Below are 21,602 nucleotides of genomic sequence, written 5' to 3' on the forward strand. Positions count from 1 at the left end.
AGGAACTGAGGCTCAGAGAGAAGCTGTGGACCTCTGCCCATCAGAGCAGGACCCCGAAGCTGGCACTGCTCTTTCGGCTCCAGGCTCACACGTCTCGGAGCTACCCAGAGTGCGTCCCGCTGGGCTCCAGGAAGCAGGGCCACAGCAAGGCTTTAGGGAAAGTGGGAGAGAGGGTGAGCAGAGGGGTTCTGGCTTCCCCAGCTGCTCGCAAGCAGGTCAAGGTAGGTGCCTGAGCTGGAGGCCGGGTCTTCTGTGCGTCTTCGTCTCTGGAGCAGGTGGGAGAGTGCCGATCGCCGGGGGCCAGCAGCATCCCCTGGGCCAGGCGCTGACCTCTGCTGGGCTTGCTCGCCACCTGCTCCTCCGGGGACGCCCACTGCGCGAGGGGCCCTGTTCACCAGGCCCAGAGCGTGTAGAGAGGGCTTCTCTCCTGCTCCCTCTTCCTGGACACGAGGCTCCGGAGCGGAGGACAGACCCACAAGTTGGTCTCCACTTTCCACAGTCGTCCAGAGGTTACCATCATTAATGGGGCTTCCGCTGACATTTTTACTCTCAAGGCTAATGGTAATCGCCAGATGACAGACAAAGATGCGTGGGGGAATGTGGGGGAGCCCAGATGTTTCTGAGGCTATAAACCCTGAGCCCCCTTCATCCCCACGGCCAGGATGCAGGGCGGCCACACGCGGCGAGCGCAAGCACCTCTGCACTGCTGAGCCCGAGCCCCAAGCGACTCCACATGCTCGGGGCACACGGGCGCAACTTCAGGACCGACAGGAGCGACTCCACACGCTCAGGGCACACGGGCGCAACTTCAGGACCAACAGGCTGCTTTCCTGTCTAACAGCCTGCCTACCAGGCCACCCATCAACAAAGGCAGCAGTCAGCACATCGTCCTCCTTTCTACCGAGAGAGGAACTCGCCCTTCCGCCTCCCTCCACCTCCGCCCTCTTCTTTGCCAGAAAGACACCCTGGACTGTCCCTGACGGGGTAGTCCTGCTGACCGTAAGGGAGCTGCTGTTCCGACACCGAGGGCCCATGCTGCCCTGCCGTCAGGAGGGCCCCGAGAAGCCTCGACTGGCAGAGAGAAAACACTCAGCAGGCCAGGGGTCATCCCTGGGGTGCTTGGCGCTGGGGCTCCACCTCTGCCTGACGCCTGCTGCCTGCGTGGCAGCCGCTGGTGTTTCAGTCACCGCCTCGTCCTGAGCATTCCCTTCCCCGCCCCCTTGGGCTGCGGGCAGACGACCACCCGTGGGCGACAAGCCTCCTCCACCTCTGGGTCCTCCCAGGTTATTTGCATCAAGGTTTGCAGCCTCGTTACATTCTCACCACCTTGCCCAGAAAAGCCCCGGGTGCTCTGAGATGTGATGCTCAGAGAAGGACCCGGCTCTGTAGGTGAAGGCGGGTGCCCGCGGCAGCACCCCTCAGCTGGACCACCAGGACGCGGGGCCGTCCGTGCAGGTCACGGTGGAATGCAGCGGCCTGAAGAAGGGGCCCCGAGGCCAGGCCGCAGTGCGTGTGGGGGGGACCCCGAGTCAGGCAGGGACGAGGGACCACCCGCTGAGTGTCTCTCCGAGCTAGACGGTGTGACGGGATCGGGGCCGCTCCCGGGCTGTGGATCTTTAAGTCTGGTTCTGGCCTTAGAGCCGTGTAGTCTGTGACGAGGGTTATGACTTTCTGGTTCATAAATGTTCCGAGCCTACAGCAGGGGCCTGGCACACACTACACACCCAGCAGCGTGCACGGAGCCAGTGAACTGAAGAAGCAGAAGAGAGGGCGGTCCCCGCCTCCTTCCCGTGGGCGCTGGGGGCCAGACCTCAGCCCCCCAGGCCTCTCTCCACGGCGTCCTCCGGAAACCTGCAGCCCAGCGGTCTACAGGCCCTCCTTCAACCACCTCCCCCACCCCACTGCGGACCAGCTCGAGCAGGGCCTGGGGTGCAGGACCCACGGGGCCCGCAGGCTGGCAGGGGAGCGGTGACAAGCACGGTGGCCATGGCTGCCCCAGAGAGAGCAGGTAGGGCTGCCCTGCAGCAGAGAAGAATCAACCGTCGTCCTGGGTGGGACACAGGCGGACACACCAAGAGCTCAGCTTTCTGCCTGTGAGGAGTCATTAGTGGTTCTGGGGAAAAGCCAGAGAAAAGATGTTTTATATGAACAATAAATTCTTCCATGAGCCACAAAACCCCACAGATTTGCAGCTAATAAGCCCACTGCTGCTGCTGCTGCTAAGTCGCTTCAGTCGTGTCCGACTCTGTGCGACCCCAGAGACAGCAGCCCACCAGGCTCCCCCGTCCCTGGGATTCTCCAGGCAAGAATACTGGAGCGGGTTGCCATCTCCTTCTCCAGTGCGTGAAAGTGAAAAGTGAAAGTGAAGTCTCTCAGTCGTGTCTGACTCTTAGCAACCCCATGGACTGTAGCCCACCAGGCTCCTCCATCCATGGGATTTTCCAGGCAAGAGTACTAGAGTGGGTGCCATTGCCTTCTCCGAATAAGCCCACAAGCGTAGGTGATTAAGGACTAGCAAGGGAAAAGCTCAGTGTCCCAGGTTTGGCCTCGGGCAGCCGCGGGCTGACACTGGGCCAGAGGCAGGGCACTCCGGGTGCCATCCAGCAGGCAGCGGAGCAGACTGAACTGTAGCCCCCAAAAGACAAGTCCGAGTCCTCACCCTTGGAAGCTGTGACCTTACTTGGAGAAAGGGTCTTTGCAGATGTAAGATAAGGACCCTCTCAAGAGTGCTGGCTTATCAGGGCGGGCAGCAGAGCCAACAAGGTCCTCACCCAAAGAGGAGCCCCAGGACGCCTTGAGAAGCGGACGCAGAGACTGCAGGGAGCGCCCACCAGCCCAGGGACCTCAGGGACCTCAGCAGGTGCCAGATGTGACGGGCTCCTGCAGATTCCGCTGCAGACCCCTCAGAGGAACCACCCCCTCCAACCCGACTCCAGACCCCCTGCCCCCTGAGCTGTGGGGAAATACAATTCTGGAGTTGTTTTTAAGCCACAAGGTTTGTCTAATCTGTTACGGCAGCCACAGAAAACTAGTCAGTGGCTGTGCCCAACCTGCTGGGCACCCCTGTCCGGGCATGCCTGGCTCCCAGCCTACAGAGGAGGTGATCCCGGCTCAGGCGCGGGGAACACTCTGCCTGCGCCTTCTGACTCAGTGCAGGAGGGAAGCGGGGAGGAGGGAGGGAGGAAATAAGAGTAACTAACTACTGGGGGGAAAGGCGCATTGCTGTCCATCTGGAGCTACAGGGACGACAGGCTGAGGCAGCCAGCGTAAGAGAGCACCAGCGTTCCAGGCTCTGGGAACTGTAAGACATCTCCCCGCTTTCCACCTGTGGGGACTGAGGCCCCCACAGCCCAGGCGACCTGCACATGGCGCATGCCAACGGCAGAGCAGGGTCTGGACCCCGCAAGGACCTCCGTGCAAAGCCGCCTGGGGGCTGTCCCTGGTCAAAGCTGACCATCGGGCCCAGAATGGGGAGGTTCAGTCAGTTCAGTCCCTCAGCCGTGTCCGACTCTTTGCGACCCCGTGAACCGCAGCACGCCAGGCCTCCCTGTCCATCACCAACTCCCGGGGTTTACTCAGACTCATGTCCATGGAGTTGGTGATGCCATCCAGCCATCTCATCCTCTGTCGCCCCCTTCTCCTCCAGCCTTCAATCTTTCCCAGCATCAGGGTCTTTTCAAATGAGCCAGTTCTTCGCATCAGGTGGCCAAAGTATTGAAATCTCAGCTTCAGCATCAGTCCTTCCAAGGAATAGTCAGGACTGATTTTCTTTAGGATGGACTGGCTGGACGTCCTTGCAGTCCAAGGACTCTCAGGAGTCTTCTCCAACACCACAGTTCAGAAGCGTGAACTCTTTGGTGCTCCCTGGGATGTGGCTGGATGCTTTCAGGGCCCAGGCCAGGCCGCTTTGGGGCAGAGTCTGCTGGCCGGGGTGGTTTCAGGGACGAGAGGCAGAGGACCCTTTGCCTGGCGGCTGCTGTTGCCGTGAGAACGCTCTGCGAGGCAGATCCTGGAAAGCCCGCAAGGAGGAGGCACAGCTTCAGGCCGTCCCCCCAGACCTCTGCTGGGCGCTGGTCCTGGGCTAGAAGCGCCGTGGCCCCAGCCCCTTCACGGGGGTGGCCCAGCAGCACAGGCACTGGGCTACTCTGATTCGTTCAGTGAGGTGAAAAGAGGCCAGAGGGAGGCGACGCGCTCTGAACCCAGGCCCCTCTGTCCTCACAGGGCTGCAGTCGTCAGACCCCAGACCCAGGCCGGTGGGGGCGGGCTCAGCTGTGAGCACGGTGGTTAGGCCTCTTCTTTCTGAACAACTTCAGCTTTCTAAACAAATTCACCGGTAAGTTCAGCCGGGCCTTTTAGGACTTTCCTCAACAGTTCCGCAGGGCATGCCGGGGCCTGCAGGCATGGTTTCCAGACACTGACCTCAGGGCCTGACAACATCCTCGGAGAACCTCCCTTTTCCTTCTCACTGGGCCCCTGGCAAGTCCAGGGACTGGTCTGAGCTCAGGGAGCTGGCACTGAATGGAGCGACGCGCCAGGAAACCAGAGGCTTGGGGTCCACTGTCCGTCACTTATGAACTACAGAAACCTGGGCAGCTTGCCCCGAATCTCTGGATGGGTCTGGCCTGGAAAGTGGAGGTGCAGGACTCCGGAGCACTCTGACCTGGATCTCCCAAGGGGCCGGCACCCTCACTGTGGGAGCAGAAAGGAGGCATGCATGCAGGATGGCATCTGTGCCTGCTGCCCGCAGCCAGGCTTCCCTGCAGGCTCTGCACGGTGAGGTGGCCTCAGGGAGCCAGGAGCCAGTTCCCACAGCCTGGCCCGTGCGATCAGACTCCCCGAGCAGGCAGGGCCTGCACCCCCCAGTCTGCGGGTTTCGTCCTGCCGCAGGAGGGTGGGCAGGCAGCCCCGGCCCCCACCCCGCCCTGGTCTCCTGGTGCTGCTGTTCTGGCATAAAAGAGAGTGTGTGCGTGTTCATCTCACTCGTGCAGGTGAGAGAATCCAGGGCCCACAGGGCAGGGGGCTCCTGCTCTGGTGCCCCAGCTGGCAGAGGAAGACCCGGGTGGGCGGTGGAGCCCAGGGCATCTGGCCTCCAGAGCAGAGGTCACAACAGAAGCAAGGTGGTCACAGGGTCCCTGTGCAGTGCTCGAGCCATGCGCCCTGGTGTGTGTGGGAGTGTGTGTGTGGGTGTGTGTCTGGGCACCTGGCCCTCCACCCCTCCCCGGGTGGAAGAGCTGGGGGCCGCTGTCTCTCTGGAGAGGAGCCCACAGCTCAAGCCCAGCTGCAGCTCGGGCCAGGAAGCTTTGGTAGAGGGTCTAAGTGGCGGAGCCTTGGCCCTGCAGAGAGCCATGCACAGACGCCCCAGGGTGACCACGGGGCTGCAGAGCAGGCCACTGACGCAACAGTTCAAGGTCTGACTTCCTCTCCTCCCGCTTCCAACCTCCCCCTCCACCCCCCACGTCCGGCTGTCTAGCCGGCCCCCCAACAAGCACTCTGGGCGACAAAGGACAAGAACATACCCTCCTTTTCAACGGGAGAGCAAACGTTGGAAGGAGAACTCAGTTCTCGGGGATGGGGTGGGAGGGTGTTGAGCTCACGGCTGGGGTGGGGTGCAGGGGCGCTGGTGCCCGGGGGCGCCAGCTCCAGCAGAGCCCCCACGGCTCTCCTTCAGTCCACATGCGCCTGGAAGGTCGGCGTCACTGTGGGTGAGACACTGCAGGCCTTGCTGCCGGGCGGTCCTGCCCCTGCAGCAGGTCCCTCAGCCGGTCCGTGCCCTCCACAGAGTGGGTGCAGGCCCCGGGTCTGTGCGGCAGGCTGGCTCCGCTGCAGATGAAAGGCAGGTGGGCGCCACCCGTGGCTCTGAAGCCCAGCCAGGCAGGTTGAGCCCAATGCCCTGCACTGCCATCCAGGCTCATTGAGAAAGAACCAGGCCGCCGCCCCGATGGTGAAGAAACCACCGCTAGCTGGCTTTCGAGAGGGAACGCACACCCACCATGGCCCCCTTCCCAGCCGACTTCCCAGCAGAGCTCCCCGTCCACCCACCGGCCAGGCAGACACAGGCCTCCCCCGACGCAGGCGCCTCATGGCTCCAAACCTGCCTCCCAGCTCCGGGTCCCCGAGGGAGGGGGCTGTGGGCACGGTAGTCAGGGCTGCTGGCTGCCTGCCCCCACCGCCCAGGGGCTGCTGGCACCGGGCACACAGCAGGCAGTTCACACGGGGCCCAGAGACTGGACCAGCTCGGGACCTGGGCGTGTTTTCTCGGTCAACCCCCAAGGTCTGCTCTGCCCACGGACAGTAAGTCCAGGACCAGCTCTGCAGATGCCCACAGCCCAGCACGGCAACCGAGGGGCCTAGACCATGCTGGTCAACTGTCCACCTGCCCCTGGCGGCCAGCCGGGCAAGGCCGGCTCTCCTGATCACAGGCTGGTGCAGCGGCCCTCGCGGGAGGCAGGCTGGGGTGGGCAGCCCTGCGCTTCGGCCCCGCGTCCCATCCACTCCCCGCAGCCCAGGCTTGCTGGTCCCAGCCTGTCTCCTCTGCTGCTTGGATGCGGGAAAGCCCTCACCTCAGGAATGAGGCTCCGTGTGTGGGGTGGGGTGTCAGGGGCAAGAACATTGGCCCGTGAGTCGGGGCTCACTCTTGGGACCTCCCAGGCCTGGCCCTGCTGTGGGTGACTGAGATGTAGCCTTCCCGGGAGCCGTGGGGTGGCGGGACCGCAGAGGGGGCGCCGAGGGCGTGGGCACGCTCTGGACAGAGCTGATCCAGGACGTGACGTGGGGTCACGCGGCCTCCCCAGAGTCCACAGCTTGGGCGCTGACAGGCGCGCCCCACTCCATCAGCAGCGCGCTCCCTCCCCAAGCCTTCTGTCTCCAGGTTCAGGGCCCTCATTCTTCCTGCTTCTCCTCAAAGCCCCACGTCCATCTCAGATCTCGTGGGCTTTGGTCTCCCTGTGGGCACAGCCCCTCCCCCAGGAAGAGGGGGGCGCCCTCTGAGAGGGACCCTCCAGGGAAAGGCCGCGCCCATCGGGACTCGGGCCGTCGGCAGCACTCACAGGGTCTCCAGGTTCTGCAGCCCCTCGAAGCTGTGCGCCCCCAGATGCCGGATGCGGTTGTTATGGAGATGCCTGTGTGGGAGGAGAGGCGTGTCAGGGGAGGACCCAGGGCCGCATGGCGGGGGTGGGGGACGTACGCTCTCAAGCAGGAACAGCCAGGTCTCCAAGGCTGGAGACCGCGGGCTACACTGTGTCCGCTTCCTGTCAAAGGAAAAAGCCAGAGGCGTGGCCTCGGGCGCGGGGGTGGTGAGTGTGGGAGAGACTCCCGTGGTCGAGAGCAAACTGAAAGTAAACCACAGCACGTTCTCCCAATTCCTAATGGAAAGAGTGCAAGCATTAACACGGAAACGGGCCCCACCCCAGCCCAATATTGTAACAGCAGCAGCACAGCAAGGACGGAGAGAGGCTCAGAGCAGAGGCCGAGGCCGCGGAAACGCGCCGGGCCCTCAGCAGAGGCCCAGCTGTGAAAAGAAGGTCCTGAGACGGCTCCAGGGAGCCCCCGAGCTGGAGAGACGCAGGGTGTCTTTCCGGGGGGTGGGGGGCAGGGAAGGAGATGAAGGCTCCTCCGGAGCTGAGCCCAGGGGGACCTCTGTCGGGAGGGAACGCGCATCTCCCACAGCCTGAGCCTGCGGAGGGAGCCCTGCCTGCACAGCACCCCACACACCGGGGCCCACCCCACACACCAGGCCCCGGGCACCTGTGGGCAGGCGACCCTCATTCACCCACAGTCCCAGCCCATAAGCTGCAGTCTGGGGGGAGCCCAGGGGGCCCTTGGCAATGCAGCGGTCCCAGGGGGAGCCAGGAAAAGGTGTCAGCTGGCAACCGTGCAAGCACACAGCAGGAAACTAGGAGCAGCCAAGGCCGCTGGAGCCCCAGCCCGCAGGGGGCTGCTTGAGCCGCAGCCCGCAGGAAGCCGTCGTGGGCAAGGGGCAGCAGGACGCTCATCAGCCCCTTCTGCCGCAAAGCAAGCCCATGAGCACCCCAGAGGCAGCACTTTAAATGGCGGGGAAGGAGGCTGTAGACTGTGAATCGAGGACCAAAACTACATCATGAAAAACTAGTCAATAAATTTGCAGCAGGGAGCGGTACAGGGCGTCAGAGAGAACGCCTGAGCTGACACCAGAAGCTGAGAGGCCACGGCTGCGAGTCACACGCGGGCGCTGACGGCTCTGGGGCCGGATCCAAAGGCAGACAAAGGGCGTATTCAGAAGCGCAACCAGAAGAAAACCCTCCAAAATAGAGTGGAATCCGGAGGTGAAAAGCACGTGTTGTTTCAGGAAAACTGGATGAAGAAAATCCCACACTGTGTCATAGTCTAGTGAAGCCATTCAAGTTCAAAGATTAAAAAATATCTTTGGGCAGGAGAAGGAAATTGCGAACAAGGGAAGGACTCAGTCTGGCCTCCAGGATGCTCAGGGAGCAGGGTGGCAGGCGTGGCGGGTAGGGACTGCGTGCTCCCCGCTCCTCCGCCAGGAGGCACCAGACTCCGCAGGGGCTTCCGATTTGATGGGGGAACACAGCCCCCGGCTTCCAGGAGTGAGCCCTGGCCCTCCCCACTTCCTCCAACTCTCAGCACACTCAGCCTTTCTCCCTGTGCCCCCACCCCACTGAAGCTCGTCTCCAGCCCACTCTGCCATCCCAGTGCCTCCTGCTTCTGCACGTCCAGCCTCAGGCCTGCAGACCACTGCACTAACCCTGGCGTCCTGAGCGCCTCTGGCAGCCCAGCCTCCTGGGACTTCTGGTCTGGAGGAAGGGATGAGACCCACACCCAAGCCAGCACTGCAGTCCACTCAGGCCCTCCCAGGGGTCCCCGCAGGGCGGCCTGATGAAGGCTCAGGGCTCGGGCTGAAGGGAAGCCCCTCTCCGTCAGCTGGTCACCCATGCCTCTGGCCTGAGCCTCGAGCACCCATCTTTCTCCTCTGCGCTTTTCTGCAGGCCAGCCCGGAGGCCTGGGCAGCCTCCTGCAGCCCCCTTGCCCTGGATGGCCTCCAGCCACAGCAGCCCCTCTCCTGCCTCAGGGCGGCATCAGGGCCTCCAGGCTCTCCTGAGCTCTCCCGCCCCTGCCCCTAGGAGATCTGAGATCCCGGACTGAGCTTCTGCACCCCACTCCTCGACCAGACCCTGGCCTCCGACCCTGACTCTTCCTCCACAATGTCCCTCAGGCCGGTGCGTCTGCCTCCGCCCTCCCGTGTCCCTCTGTGTCCTGCAGTCACCCTCCTGGGGCCCCTTCCCACCTCCAGGCCCCCCCCTGGCAGGCCAGAGTCAAACCTGCGCTCCGAGGTCCCAGCTCACCTCTCCAGCCTCCTCTCCAGCCCCACTGGCCCACTCGCCGGCACGTCCTCACCGACACCTGCCGAGTGCCTGTCCCCTGCTCCTCACCCATCCAGCTCTAAACTGTCCTTCCAGCCAGGACCACCCCGCAGGCCCCTGTCCCCCACCAGCTGCTCCGGCCGCCCTGCGCCCGGGCCGAGGCTGACTCAACACCCAGTACCCTCGTCCTGCGCTCCGGGGCGGCACTGCTGTCCTTCCCAGTGCCCCCGCCACTCCCCCAGGCCTGGGGCAGCAGCTGGAGCTCACTCCTGGCTCTGCAGGTCCCACAGGACGTGGCTCCTGCTCCCACTTGCTCCTGCTGCTCAGCAGTCAGTGGCCCACCGTGAGGACCCCTCATTCCAGGAGTTCCGTCTCTCAGAGACCCACGATTCGCAGGGAGCATCAGGACGTCACAGGGGTATCACCTAAGCTGGATCAGGGCTCCCGTCCTGCTCGCCCTCTGCCAACCCACGGCCACCCAGGGAGGATGCTGCGGCCGTCCCGACAGAGGATGAGGCTCTGGAGCAGTTCATCTGTGTCTCCCGTCTCCCAGGACAGAGAATCAGACAAACAAATGCTGCTCCTCCCTCTCTCAGAAGGAACTAAGCCTTGTCCACTCCTTGGTTTGGAAAATCAAACCAGATTTCCAAGAACAGAGGAGGCCTCACGCCCATTTCACAAAGTCTGGACATTCCCGTGGCAGTAAGTCTGTAACCCAGAGCAATTACACACAGTCGCCAAGCCCTGGGTAATTGCCCTACGAACTCAGTAACTGTCCACGGCAATTAGCCAGGAGCTAACCCGTGCCCGCAGGTCCTGGGGGGGCAGTGAGCCCCAGGCCGCAGGCCCTGCCTGGCACACCGTCTCCTGGGGCGCTCCCCCGGCAGCGCTCTGCTCTTTACTCAAAGCGCAGGCTCTCTGCTGCTTCTCCAGGCTGGCGGATGAAGGGAACTTATCCCAGCCCTGCACCAAAGCACGACGCTGCACCCGCCCGTCACCGATCAAGAGCGGTGAGTCATTCCCGGAGTGCGCTCCCAAGCGTGGCAGTTACAACCTGTGCACAGAACCGCAGAGGAAACAGCAGCTGAACGCGTTTCCCAGCCTCTCAAAGCACTTCCAGTGCCGACCGGCCTCCTGACAGCCCGGAACGGTCACCTCACTTTACCACGGGAACCCCAGGGACACCGCTGAGCAAAGCCGGCGGGCACTCACAGCACCACGAGGCTGGACAGGTTCCAGAAGGCGTAGTCGGGGACGCGGCCGATGCGGTTCAGGGCCAGGGTCACAGCCTGCAGGGCACGCAGGTGGCTGAGGGCCCTGACGGGGATCTCGGTGAGGGCGTTGTCGTCCAGCCACAGGTGGCGGAGGGAGGTCAGCCCCTCGAAGCTCCTGTCCGGGACCAGGGAGATGAGGTTGGCATCCAGGCGCCTGCGGGAGGGGACAGGGAGAGTCTGGGCCGGGGCAGCGGGCCCCCCGGGCTCCACGGCCCGGCTCCTCAGGTCCCGGGTGCCCCTCCGCTCCAGCCCGAGGCCCTTTATGCTTTTTATCCCTGTTGGTGACCCAGCGCTGGTCCACAGCCCAGGACCACAGTACCCGTCATGCCCAGGTTCCCTGTCTGTGCTGCGGCTCCCCTGCTCTGAGGACGCTGGCTCTCAGCCCCGTCCGCTCCAGGCAGGGCCGGAAAGCAACCATGGTCCCCATCGACTTGGGGACAGTTCCACCCATGGACACAGCCCAGGAAAGACCTTCTCAGAGCCGCAAGCCAATGCCTGGCACCTGACCCCGGCGCCCCTGCTCCCCGGCGCCTGGCCCCTGTACACAGATCACGGTGCCCCTGCCCCCTGGGACTGCCCCCCGGCTCAAGGGCTAGCTGTCAGACGGGGCTCCCTGCTTGGCTGATGCCTATGGGGACTGCTGGATGTCGGACAGGCAGACAGGGGACAGCCTGTCCACAGCAGAGCGTCCAGGGAGGTGGAGGACCTCGGACACGAGTTCAGGACTCTGCCAGCTGAGCAGCCCGTCCCGGCCTCTCAGGACTGCGCCAGGCCTTTACCCCGTGCCTCCTGGGCTGGGGCTTGGGCTGAAGCCCCACCTCCGGCAGCTGGTCCCATAGGGTTGGGGCAAGCTGGCCGGTGGCCATGGAGCTGCCCGTGGGCTCTGCTGTCTTGAGGGGCTTGGCACCGAGGCCCGGTCCTCCGCGTGGGCATGTGGCACCTGTGTCATGGAAACCCCGGACCCCAACCACACAGCCCCAAGCCCCCTCATCCTGGCCCCAAGGACGACTGCAGTGCTGGGTGGTGGGGGGCCTTTCTCCCGCCCCAGCAGCACAAGCCCGCGCGCCAGCAGCCAGCAGGGCTCCATCTGCTCTGAGCTGCTCACCAGTGCCCTCCCCATCCCTGGGAGAAACGCCAGGCCAGCCAGCAGGGGGCTGTGGGTGAACAGGCCGACCCCGGAGCCTCGGATGAGAGGGCAAACGGACCGAGACAGGCCCTGAAGCCTGCAGCGGGAGAGACCTCCACGCACGTCACACCTGACCCGACGGCTACAAGCCCCTCGGTAAGGGCCTGTCCCTCTGGTCACTGTCCCCAGAACCTGATGGCCCAACTGTGGCTACTGACCTGGGGGCCACAGGGGGAAGCAAATTCTAAGACCCCGCCCAGGATGCCTGGCTCAGAAGGCCTGAGGGGGCCTGCAATCTGCCTCCACGAACAGGCAGGTGGGAAAGGGCTGGACGAGCATCAGCTCTGTCCCTGCCCTCCGCATCAGTGGGAAGGCCAGGCTGACAGTCCCAGAGCAATGTGACGGCCAGGGGCGCGTTAGCAGGGGCCCCAGGAGAAGGGGATGCCGCACAGCGGCCTGCCGGACGAGGAGGAGTTAGCTAGTGAGGGGGACAGCAGAGGGAGGCCTGTGGGCGACAAGCGGCCACGAGGGCCTTCAGGAAGGCGAGGGGTGGGAGGGAGCAGGGCAGGGGCAGCTGGCGAGGCCGGCGGGGCTGGGGCTCAGGGGCCCTGCCGCAGGGAAACAGGAAGCCAGGAAGGGCTTTACCCTAAAAAGGGAAGACAGCCGTGGCCAGGATTCCGGTGCTAGGGAGGAGCCCTTCCAGAGGGGGACATGTCAGCAAAGGGACTGGCGCTCTGCACGAGCCCCTCACCCAGAAGCGGGCATGGGCACGTCCTGGGAGCTCGAGGGTGAGCTCGACCACTGCAGGGTCGGGTCCCTGGAGAGTCCCTTCCTGATGGTGCCCCTGCTGCCCGGCCCTGGGATGTCCCTGCCCCTCCAAGGTGCAGGAGCCAAGGTGCAGGCTCCCTCGCACAGGACCGTCAGCTGGCAGTTCCGGGCGCCTTGATCAGCCCCACACGGACGCGCCCTTCACCTCGCCCCACCCCAGGGTCCATCACAGACCCTCGCAGAGCAGGCCCGTGGGATGAGCACCCGCGGCCCCACGTGGCCGCACCTCCTCCCTGCCAGCGTTCAGGGCCCAGGGTACTGAGAGTGAGCCCACTGAGTCCCGGGGCGTTGTATGCATCAGGCTGTCTAATCCTCACCTGTGAGGTTCACATTTCCCAAAGGAGAAAAGCCACGTGCAGCCCCATCACATGTCCAGTAAGCGGCACAGCTGGGCTTCCAGCCTGGCGGCGGCTCCACAAGACAAACCTCTAACCACCGTGCAGGTCGGCAGGCACGCAGCACGTGCTCCCTGCCCCTGCGCCTCCCCGGCCTCGGCCCAGGCTCCTCACCCGCTCACACAAAGCCTGCCACCCCATCGAGGAGGCTGGCCACGCCTGCTCCGCCATCCCCTCCATGGCATCGCTGGGTGCCTCAGACCTTCCTCTGGCAGGTGGTCCGTCGACTGTCAACTCAGCACCGCCTGGGACCTCGGCGGAAAGGCAGAGTCTGAGGCCCTGTCCCAGACCGGCGAGTCAGCACCTGAATTCCAGCCCGACCGCAGGTCATCCACTGAGTGCTGAGTGCAGCGGTGTCTGCTGATGCTCGGGTCGGCGGGAGTGACGCCGACAGGAGGGGAGCCTGAACAGTGAGCCAGGCGCCTCCTCCTGTGCTGGGGCTCTGCTCTGGGGTCCGCACACCCATCACCCCAGGCCCGGGGCTCCAGGCCACCCTCCAGGGAGAATCCCCCACACCTCCCGGCCGCGGGGCTCACAGACAGCAGGGGAGCGGCCCCCAGCCTGGGGACCCGGGCAGACCTTCCTGCAGGATGAGTGCACCTGTGACTCGCTCAGATGTTCGTTCCACGCTGTGGGGGTTCTCCCCCACCTTGCTCCCATCCAGAGACCTCTCACACCCTGGAGACCCCGGGGGGCGGCACCTTCGTCCCAGCTTTCCCAGAGACTGGGCAGTGAGCGGAGCCCCGAGTCCCCCCAGATCACAGCCCACGCCAAGGGCCTTAAGGAAAGGTGGGAAGTAGACCAGGACAGAGGGGCGGGGTGTTACGGGCGAGGGCCGCAGGCAGGACACAGGGCAAGCGCGGGCCAGGAGTGGGCACAGACCTCAGACGGCTCAGGTCAAATCCAAAGGTCCAGCAACTGCGGGACGGGGGTGGCCGAGTGGGCTGGAGCTTGGCTCTCAGGCTCTGCCTCTCAAGGGCGTCTGGGCCCCCCAGGCAGAGACGCACCCCCTCCGTGACACCCAGGACCCCGAGATGTCACTGTTCCCACTTACACGCCCTTGCCCTGGGCCCAGTCGGTGGGAATAACTCCTTAGACTGCGTAGGTCCCACGAGTGTGCGCTTTACGTGGCAGGTCTCCCCTGGGGTCCTGTGAGCAGACACATCCAGGCACACAGCCCTCATTTAACCTCTGGCTGGGTCTCCTCAGCGGACTAGTTTGACCACTACCCATCTGAGAGACTGTTCAGGTGAAATGCACACAGTGTTTCCCTGATGTGGGGGCGTCCCTGTGGCTCCACTGGTAAAGAATCCGCCTGCAGTGCACAAGACCCCAGTTCAGTTCCTGGGTCGGGAAGATCTGCTTGAGAAGGGAATGGCTACCCACTCCAGTATTCTTGGGCTTCCCCTGTGGCTCAGCTGGTAAAGAATCCACCCGCAATGCGGGAGACCTGGGTTCGATCCCTGGGTTGGGAAGATCCCCTGGAGAAGGGAGCGTCTACCCACACCAGCATTCTGGCCTGGAAAATTCCATGGACTGTATAGTCCATGGGGTCACAAAGATTCGGACACGACTGAGTGACTCTCACTTCACTTCACACACAAAGCACAGCTCAGAGGCTACCCCCCAGCACCCCTTCCTTCTAACAAGGAGGACATCCAGAGGGGCCAGGGACTTCAAGGATGAGCGGGGGACCCCAGGGAGGGGCGGGGGACCCCAGGGAGGGGCGGGGGACCTGGCAACTGCAGATCCTCCTGGTGGTTTTGGCCGTGAGGACAAACAGCGCCTTCAGGGAAACCCCAGCCAGGAGCCGGGGCAGCCGAGGGGGGTGGGGGCCAGGCTCCAGGTGGCCGTCTTCAACTTGACTCACCCACAGCCTCCAGAAGAGCAGGTGGAAACTCGGGTCCTGCTCCCTCGGAGCTCAAGGAGCCACCAGCCTCGCCCATCATGCCCGAGGGGCCCGGAGCCCAGAGGAGGAGAGAGGGCTGCCCCAAGCGGGTCAGTGGCCGGGCTGGACTCACACTCAGCGCCGCTCCACAGCCTGGCTCCCTACCAGGAAGCACCTCTGAGCCCAGGGGCCACATCCCCCCAGAAAGCAGAGTCCCTGCAGCCCACAGAGCCCTAGACTGACCCCACAGACCCTCTGGAATTTCCTTCTCTGATCCTCCCTATATCCCACCAGATCTCAGTCAGAGACAAGACCCGAGGAACAGATTGGGAGTCCTAGTGGACCACCAGCTGACACGCCCGTCACCAGGGATCCATTTAAAAGGCTAAGGCCCGTTGCCTGCTCCCCAAGCTCTGAGAGCAGGCCGGCAGGACCCAAGGAAGGGGGAGGGCGGAGGGCGGCAGGGCAGGCTCCAGTCCACGCTGCTCCGGGCGGGGGGCCTCTCCCGCTCCAAGTCAGGCACGTGGAGGAGAGAACGCAGGGCAGCAGGGCAGGAGCGGCCACTGGCTGAAGCCGGCGGCCCTCAGAGAACAGCCAGCCTCTCCTCTAGCCGGCGCTCCCAGGGCTCCCCTGGGGCTGCCCCTCGCCCTGAGCAGCGCCGTGGCCCAGCCAGCCTGGCGGGGCCCTTCCTGGGCCTGCCCCACCGCTCCCACAGAGGAGTCCCTGTGGGCAGCCGCCTCCTCCCTGCACGCAGCCCTCCAACCGCACACATAGAAGGGCAGGCAGGCAGGGAGCCCCGAGAGTCCGGGTGGCCACGGGGAGCCACTGGGTGGGACACCCAGGAGCATCCTGCTCCCTGAACCAGAAACCCTCCTCCCCGAGGCCATCCTGACTCAGGAGGGCAGGAGGCCCTAAGCACGGGGCCCCTTCCGGGGCACCAGACTGCTGACCCCCAGCCTGCAGCCACACCAAGGGCAGCCTCTTCGCTGGAGGCCCCGGGGCCCAGCCCCGTACCCACGGCACATGGGGCCTACACAGGCCTCGCCAAGGAAGGGAGGGCAGGGCAGGGAGGCGCTGGGGGAGGTCCTCACGGTGGAGAAAGAAAGCAGCCACTTCGGAGCAGTGACCCTGTGCCTGAGGCGGCGTTGGCAGCGGCGGGTGCTGGGGGCCGGCCACAGGGAAGGCGGGGGCTTGGGGACAGACTGGCACCGGCTGGGCGGCAAGGACATGCCCGGGCCGCCCTCATCAGCACCGCTGGCAGCGCCAGCCTCTGCAGGAGGGCACGCAGCTCCTGGGGGGCAGGCTTGGGAGGAGGGCACTCGGCTCCCGGCGGGGTGGGCTTGGGAGGAGGGCGCTCGGCTCCCGGGGGGCGAGCTTGGCAGGAGGGCTGGCCCACCTGGGGCCAAGCAGACACGGCCAGCTCACGCCGAGGTGCCCCTGCACACTGACCCCCTCCCCACACCCTGCCCCCGAAGGCCTCTCTGCTCTCACTCAGCTGCCACAAAGCCACTGGCGTGCCCCCACTAAGCACCGGGCCCCCCAAAGTCCCCTCATCTCTGTTCAGTCACTGAGTAGCCCTCAGCTTGGTCAGGCTGGATTAAATGCAGCCTGGTGGCCTGACTGAATCCACTAAGCGCTCACAGGCTCTGAGTGCCAGGCCAGCCTGGGCTCAGTGCTGGGCTCCGGCATGAGCTGCACACAGCCTGTCTCTGGAGAAGCTCCTGGACTGTCTGTCCTTTAATCAGCAACACAAAGACCTCGGCCATCGACTCCCTTGCAGGATCCTCGCCAGGCAGGCCAGCCTTTCACACGCGCCTTCCTACTGAACCCCCACCCAGAACCTGGAAGGCTGTCGTGTTTGCCTCCTCGCCTGCAGCAAGGAGTATGTGGCTCCAAACCCATGGCTGGGACTTAATCAAGTGTGTGGGAAATGCTCTGCAGCTGGGGCCTGCCCTCTGCCTGCGGGAAACCCATGAAGGCCTCATGGAGGAGGTGACATCTGAGCTGGTTCCCAGGGCAGGGGTCTCCCGAGGGGCAGTGCTGGAGGAGGGCAGGAGGAGCAAGCCCGAGGCAGGAAGGGGATCAGGTGCCTGGGCTAAGCTTGCGGGGGTGAGAGAAGGGCCTGAGGGTGAGGCGGTGGGCCCCCAGTGACTCAGGAGGGGAGGGGGGCAGGCAGGAGGTGGGGCCCCGGTGCACAAGCCAAGGGCCCCCCGAAGAGAAGGCTCCTGAGGGGCAGAGGCCATGGTCAGGGGACACAGGCGGGTAACCGAGGAACAGCGAGCGCCTCCTGAGGCCCCCAGCAGGGCCGCACGCCCCACACACTGCACACACACAATGCCCCACACACACTGACGCCAACCCCCAGCCGGGCCCCTCCCCACCCCAGCTGCACGGAGCAGACGCCGCGGCAGCCATACAGGCCAAGTGCTGCCAGGCCGCCTGGAGCAGAGCCTCCTGTGAACCGGCCAGGCCCCTGACCAGAACGGGCAGGGCCGCGGAGGCCAGTCCCGCAGGGGCCCCGGGGCTGAGGCTGCATGTCTGCCCTGGGAGTAGCCATTGAGCCTTGAGTCCAGAGGAGGGGACCCCAGAGTGTTCCCGGGGTACCCTCTGAGCCTCTCCTCCAATCCAGCCCCAAGGGTGGGGCGGCGAAGGGCTCCCAGGCCCTCTCCTCTGCCGGGGGCAGGCGGACTGCTCTGGGCCTGAGACGGCGCAGCAGAAGCCACTGCCCCCGGCCCCCGGGGCCCTCCACCAGCGGGGGGAGGCCGCTGTGCCTGTGGAACTGTCTCTACGGTGAGTTCACCTGGATCGACACACATGCCTGGCAGCAACCAGCTCTGAGAACCCAGCCTGTTTGTTTAGGACACACCAGTGCCCATCCCAAGGGGCTCCCCGGCTCGAGGCATGAAGGTGAGAAAGCAGCAACAGGTGCGGCCGTGGCGTGAGCGTGCAAGGCTGTGTCCACGCGGCACAGAGGGGGTGCGTGCCCTGGGGCGCGCGGGGCTCGGGGGCAGGAGCACGCGGAGGACAGCCCCTGGGCTCAGGGGCGGGCCTGGGAGGGGAGGCCGGGCCTTCTGCAGACACGGCTCCTGGTTGTGCCCTCTGAGCCAGGACAGGCCTGGCTGAGCACGCGTGCGGCCTCCTGCGGACACTCTGGGTGGCCACCCTCCCACCACGGCCCACACGCATTTCAGGGTGACTAAATCTGCCGGTTGGGGCGGTAGTCCTCTTTCAGAATATGGAAATTGTGCATGCTCAGTTGCTCAGTCTTGTCTGATTCTTTGTGACCCCACGGACTGCAGCCCACCAGGCTCCTCTGTCCACGGGATTTCCCAGGCAAGAATACTGGAGTGGGTTGCCATTTCCTTCCCCAGGGGATCCACCCAGGGATTGAACCCCCATCTCCTGCTCTGGCAGGTGGACTCTTACCACTGAGCCACCGGGGAGGCAGCCGGCACGGGAGCTGCGCGCGGTGACTTTAGAAATCCAGGTATGCTCTACTTGGCAGCCTTTAGATTAACGGAGAAGACAGCTTTCTGAGAGAAACTTCTGGGACGGGGACACAGGCTTGGAACTCAGGGAGCTTTGGCCAAAAGGACAGGGCTCCAGGGAACATGCTCAGCGTGCGTGTCGAAGGCAGGCCCAGGTCAGCGCTGGGCCCTGGACCATGACCATGCTCCTCTCTGATTAACGCGAAGGCCACTGGGGCACCAGTGTGTGCGCTCCCTGAAACTCGTCGAGGGGGCCTTCAATCTGTGTGGCTTTGGTTTGCTCTGGTGGGCTTTGGGGTGCGTCCCCACTGTTCATAGGATGGCGTGCCATGAAGAGACCTTCGTGGAGTGAGAGCTGAGAGGGACCCTGTGACCCAGGAGGAGGGCTCAGGGACGGTCAACGTCAAGAGTACGGAAAGAGCAGAGCCGGAGAAGGTGGCTGGCCTGGGACCCGGGGTCCCTGCCCTCCCGCCCTGGTCCCTTGGGGAGCAGCCACAGACAAGGTCTCAGGGGTCCCCTCGCCTGGTCTCCCACGTGTGCAATGCTGAGTCCAGCGGGTTGGGACCAGCACCCCAAGGGGAAGTGCCCTGAGGTGATGGAGAGAGTCGGGGGCAGAGTGGACACTGATGACTAGGCCCCCAGAAATTCAGTTGCGCTTTGCTGCAGGTGTGGGTGGGAGTGGGGGGTGCAGGAAAGGGATTCTTATTCCATCTGTGTCTCCACCCAACAGAGGGGCTGTGGGGACACCCAACGGGGGGTGGGGTCACCCAACAGAGGGGCTGTGGTGTCCCCACCCAACAGAGGGGGTGCGGGGTCCCCACCCAACAGAGGGGGTGCGGGGTCACCCAACAGAGGGGGTGGGGACACCACGCCGCCTCGCCCTACACAGGAAGATCTGAGTCTGTCGGAGGAAAGCGGTTTCGTCAGTTCTTTTTATGCCACCTAATAAGATCCTTCCCCTCGCCGGCAACCTCCCAGCAGATCAAAGAGAGACTATTAAGATGAAGCCAATCCCTACCTGCCCTCCAGGCTCTGCGAAGGCCCCGCTACCCTGCCCTCCACCCCTGAGAGTGACGGATGGGCCAGAAGCCCAGGAGCGGAGAGCGCTTCCTTTGTGCACATCAAAGGGGACACCTGAGCGCGCCTCCGGGCCATTTCGTGTGTTTAATCGCAGCAGTGTATAAAGACGATTACCCATCCTCCAGGCGGAGGCGGGGAGGAGCCTGGCAGCCTCTACCAACTTCTCCAGAAGACACAGACCTACAGATCCGGGCAGAAGGCCAGCTTTGTGGGTGACAATCCCGGAATCCGGGGTGGGGACCATGAAAGGCAACCGTCCCAGATCCAGAGGGCAGGCTGGCTTTCAGAGAGCCGTTAGCCGGTCCTGCGGCCATTCGGGACCCGGGTGCCCGCCCTCGGCAAGGGTGCTGGCGCCGGTGGAGGAAGGGGCCCCGGGGTCTCCTACACCCCGCCCCCTGGGAGGGGCAGTGACGTCAGAGGTTGAGCAACACGCAGCGTCCTGGGCAGCCCCGGCGGACTGTGCGTCCGGGACCGAGCAGAGGGTGCCCGGGGGCACCGGGGGAGGCCATCGGCTCTGCGTCCCTGACGCAGGTCCCCGACTCCCGCGGACCAGGGTGACAGCTAGCAGGTCGCAGCTGCGTGGCGTCCATCCGCTCCTCCCAGCCCCACTTCCCGTCCCCCCACCGACCCCTCTGTCTGTCGGCCCGTCCACGTCCGTCCATGTGTCTGTCCGCTCATGCAGACTCGGGACCTCCCACGTGCAGGCTGGTCTCCCCGGCTCAGGCCTCCAGTCGCCCCGTGTCCCACCCCCCGTGACGCAGCCCGCCAGGCCGGCCTCAGGACCCTGCACGCTGCCGGTGTCCCCGGAACCTCAGACGTCACCGCCCCCTCCGGACCCTGAGGCAGGGGCTTTAAGAGTGCCTCCGCGGAGTGACCCTCCCGCGCTGGCTTCTCGGGAGGGCGCGGCCTTCACTGCATCGGGGAAATGTCTCTCCCCTGCGCCGGCGCCCGCGGGACACTCACCCCTGCCCCCTGCCCAGAGTGGGGCCGCCCCCGCTCTCCCTCAGGGGCCGGGGCCCCTCCCCACGAGGCCGGTCCCCCACACGCGGCGTCTTCTCAGGCCTCGGGCCGACCCCTGAGCTCCCGCCCCACTCACGCTGAAGCCTCTCCTCTGGCCCCAGAAACAGGTCAAACAGTCAAGCTGCTAAGTCACTTCAGTCGTGTCCGACCCTGTGCGACCCCATAGATGGCAGCCCACCAGGCTCCCCCGTCCCTGGGATTCTCCAGGCAAGAACACTGGAGTGGGTTGCCATTTCCTTCTCCAATGCATGAAAGGGAAAAGTGAAAGGGAAGTCGCTCAGCCGTGTCCGACTCTTGGCGACCCCGTGGACTGCAGCCCACCAGGCTCCTCCGTCCATGAGACTCTCCAGGCAAGAACACTGGAGTGGGGTGCCATCGCCTTCTCCACAAAACAGTCAAGCAAGTTCAGCTACAACAGAGCAAAGTGTAAAACACTCATGAAGATACAGAAGAAGATGAAAGCTCAGACCCCAACCAGAAGCAACATGCGACCAAATCTGACACGTGCTCTGGCCCAAGTAAAATAACCAATCACGGAAGGTGGGAGCGACCCTGACGCGCCCAGCACACGACTGCGTACACGCGGCGGACAACGCCTACGCCCCCGAAAGGGCGGAAACTCCGACCAGCTCCCACGGGCATGAACCCCGAGTACGGGATGCTGCGTGAAATAAGCCAGACACAGAAGACAAACTGTGATTCCGCTTAAGCGAGCTCCCTAGAGGCAAATTCACAGGGCGGAAGGGGAAGGGTGGGGGCTGGGGGCGGGGGTCAGGGTTAGTAAGGGTTCAGCGGGCTTCCGTCTATGGGGTCGCACAGAGTCGGACACGACTGAAGCGACTTAGCAGCAGCAGCAGCAGCAGCGGGTGCGGAGTTTCAGTTCTGCAGGATGGAAGGAGGCCTGGGACGGACGGTGGGGATGCTAACCCAGGGATGTGAAGCGCGTCATGCCACGCACGCACACCTGACTACACAAAGACGGTAAATTTCATGTTACACGTTTAAACAAAATCATTAAAAAGAGAAGCGACAACTTTTTTTTTTTAATTCTGAAGAACATGAACATGATAATAGCATCCCAAAACCCAGGAAAAGATGCAATCTCTAAACATAATTTATTCCTTGAACGGGAATAAGCAGCAGGTGG

At 64.2% G+C, this 21,602-nt stretch overlaps 1 protein-coding gene across 5 annotated transcripts in view; it reads right to left on the reverse strand.

Moving 5' to 3' along the window:
* Positions 1-21,602, reverse strand: part of LGR6 (leucine rich repeat containing G protein-coupled receptor 6) — an 86,248-nt gene that overhangs the window by 18,959 nt on the left and 45,687 nt on the right. For 2 of the 5 annotated variants that reach the window (XM_070768799.1, XM_070768798.1), the window contains exons 5-6: positions 10,569-10,784; positions 7,047-7,118 (exon numbers count right to left, since the gene is read on the reverse strand). The exons of 1 other annotated variant lie outside the window; for it this stretch is intronic. In XM_070768799.1, the coding sequence (XP_070624900.1) occupies positions 7,047-7,118; positions 10,569-10,784 (288 nt within the window). The remainder of the gene's footprint in view (positions 1-7,046; positions 7,119-10,568; positions 10,785-21,602) is intronic. 2 more of the 5 variants (XM_070768801.1, XM_070768800.1) reach the window with 1 other exon arrangement.

Source organism: Bos indicus, chromosome 16, assembly GCF_029378745.1.
Source record: "Bos indicus isolate NIAB-ARS_2022 breed Sahiwal x Tharparkar chromosome 16, NIAB-ARS_B.indTharparkar_mat_pri_1.0, whole genome shotgun sequence".
NCBI classification, from domain to species: Eukaryota; Metazoa; Chordata; class Mammalia; order Artiodactyla; family Bovidae; genus Bos; species Bos indicus.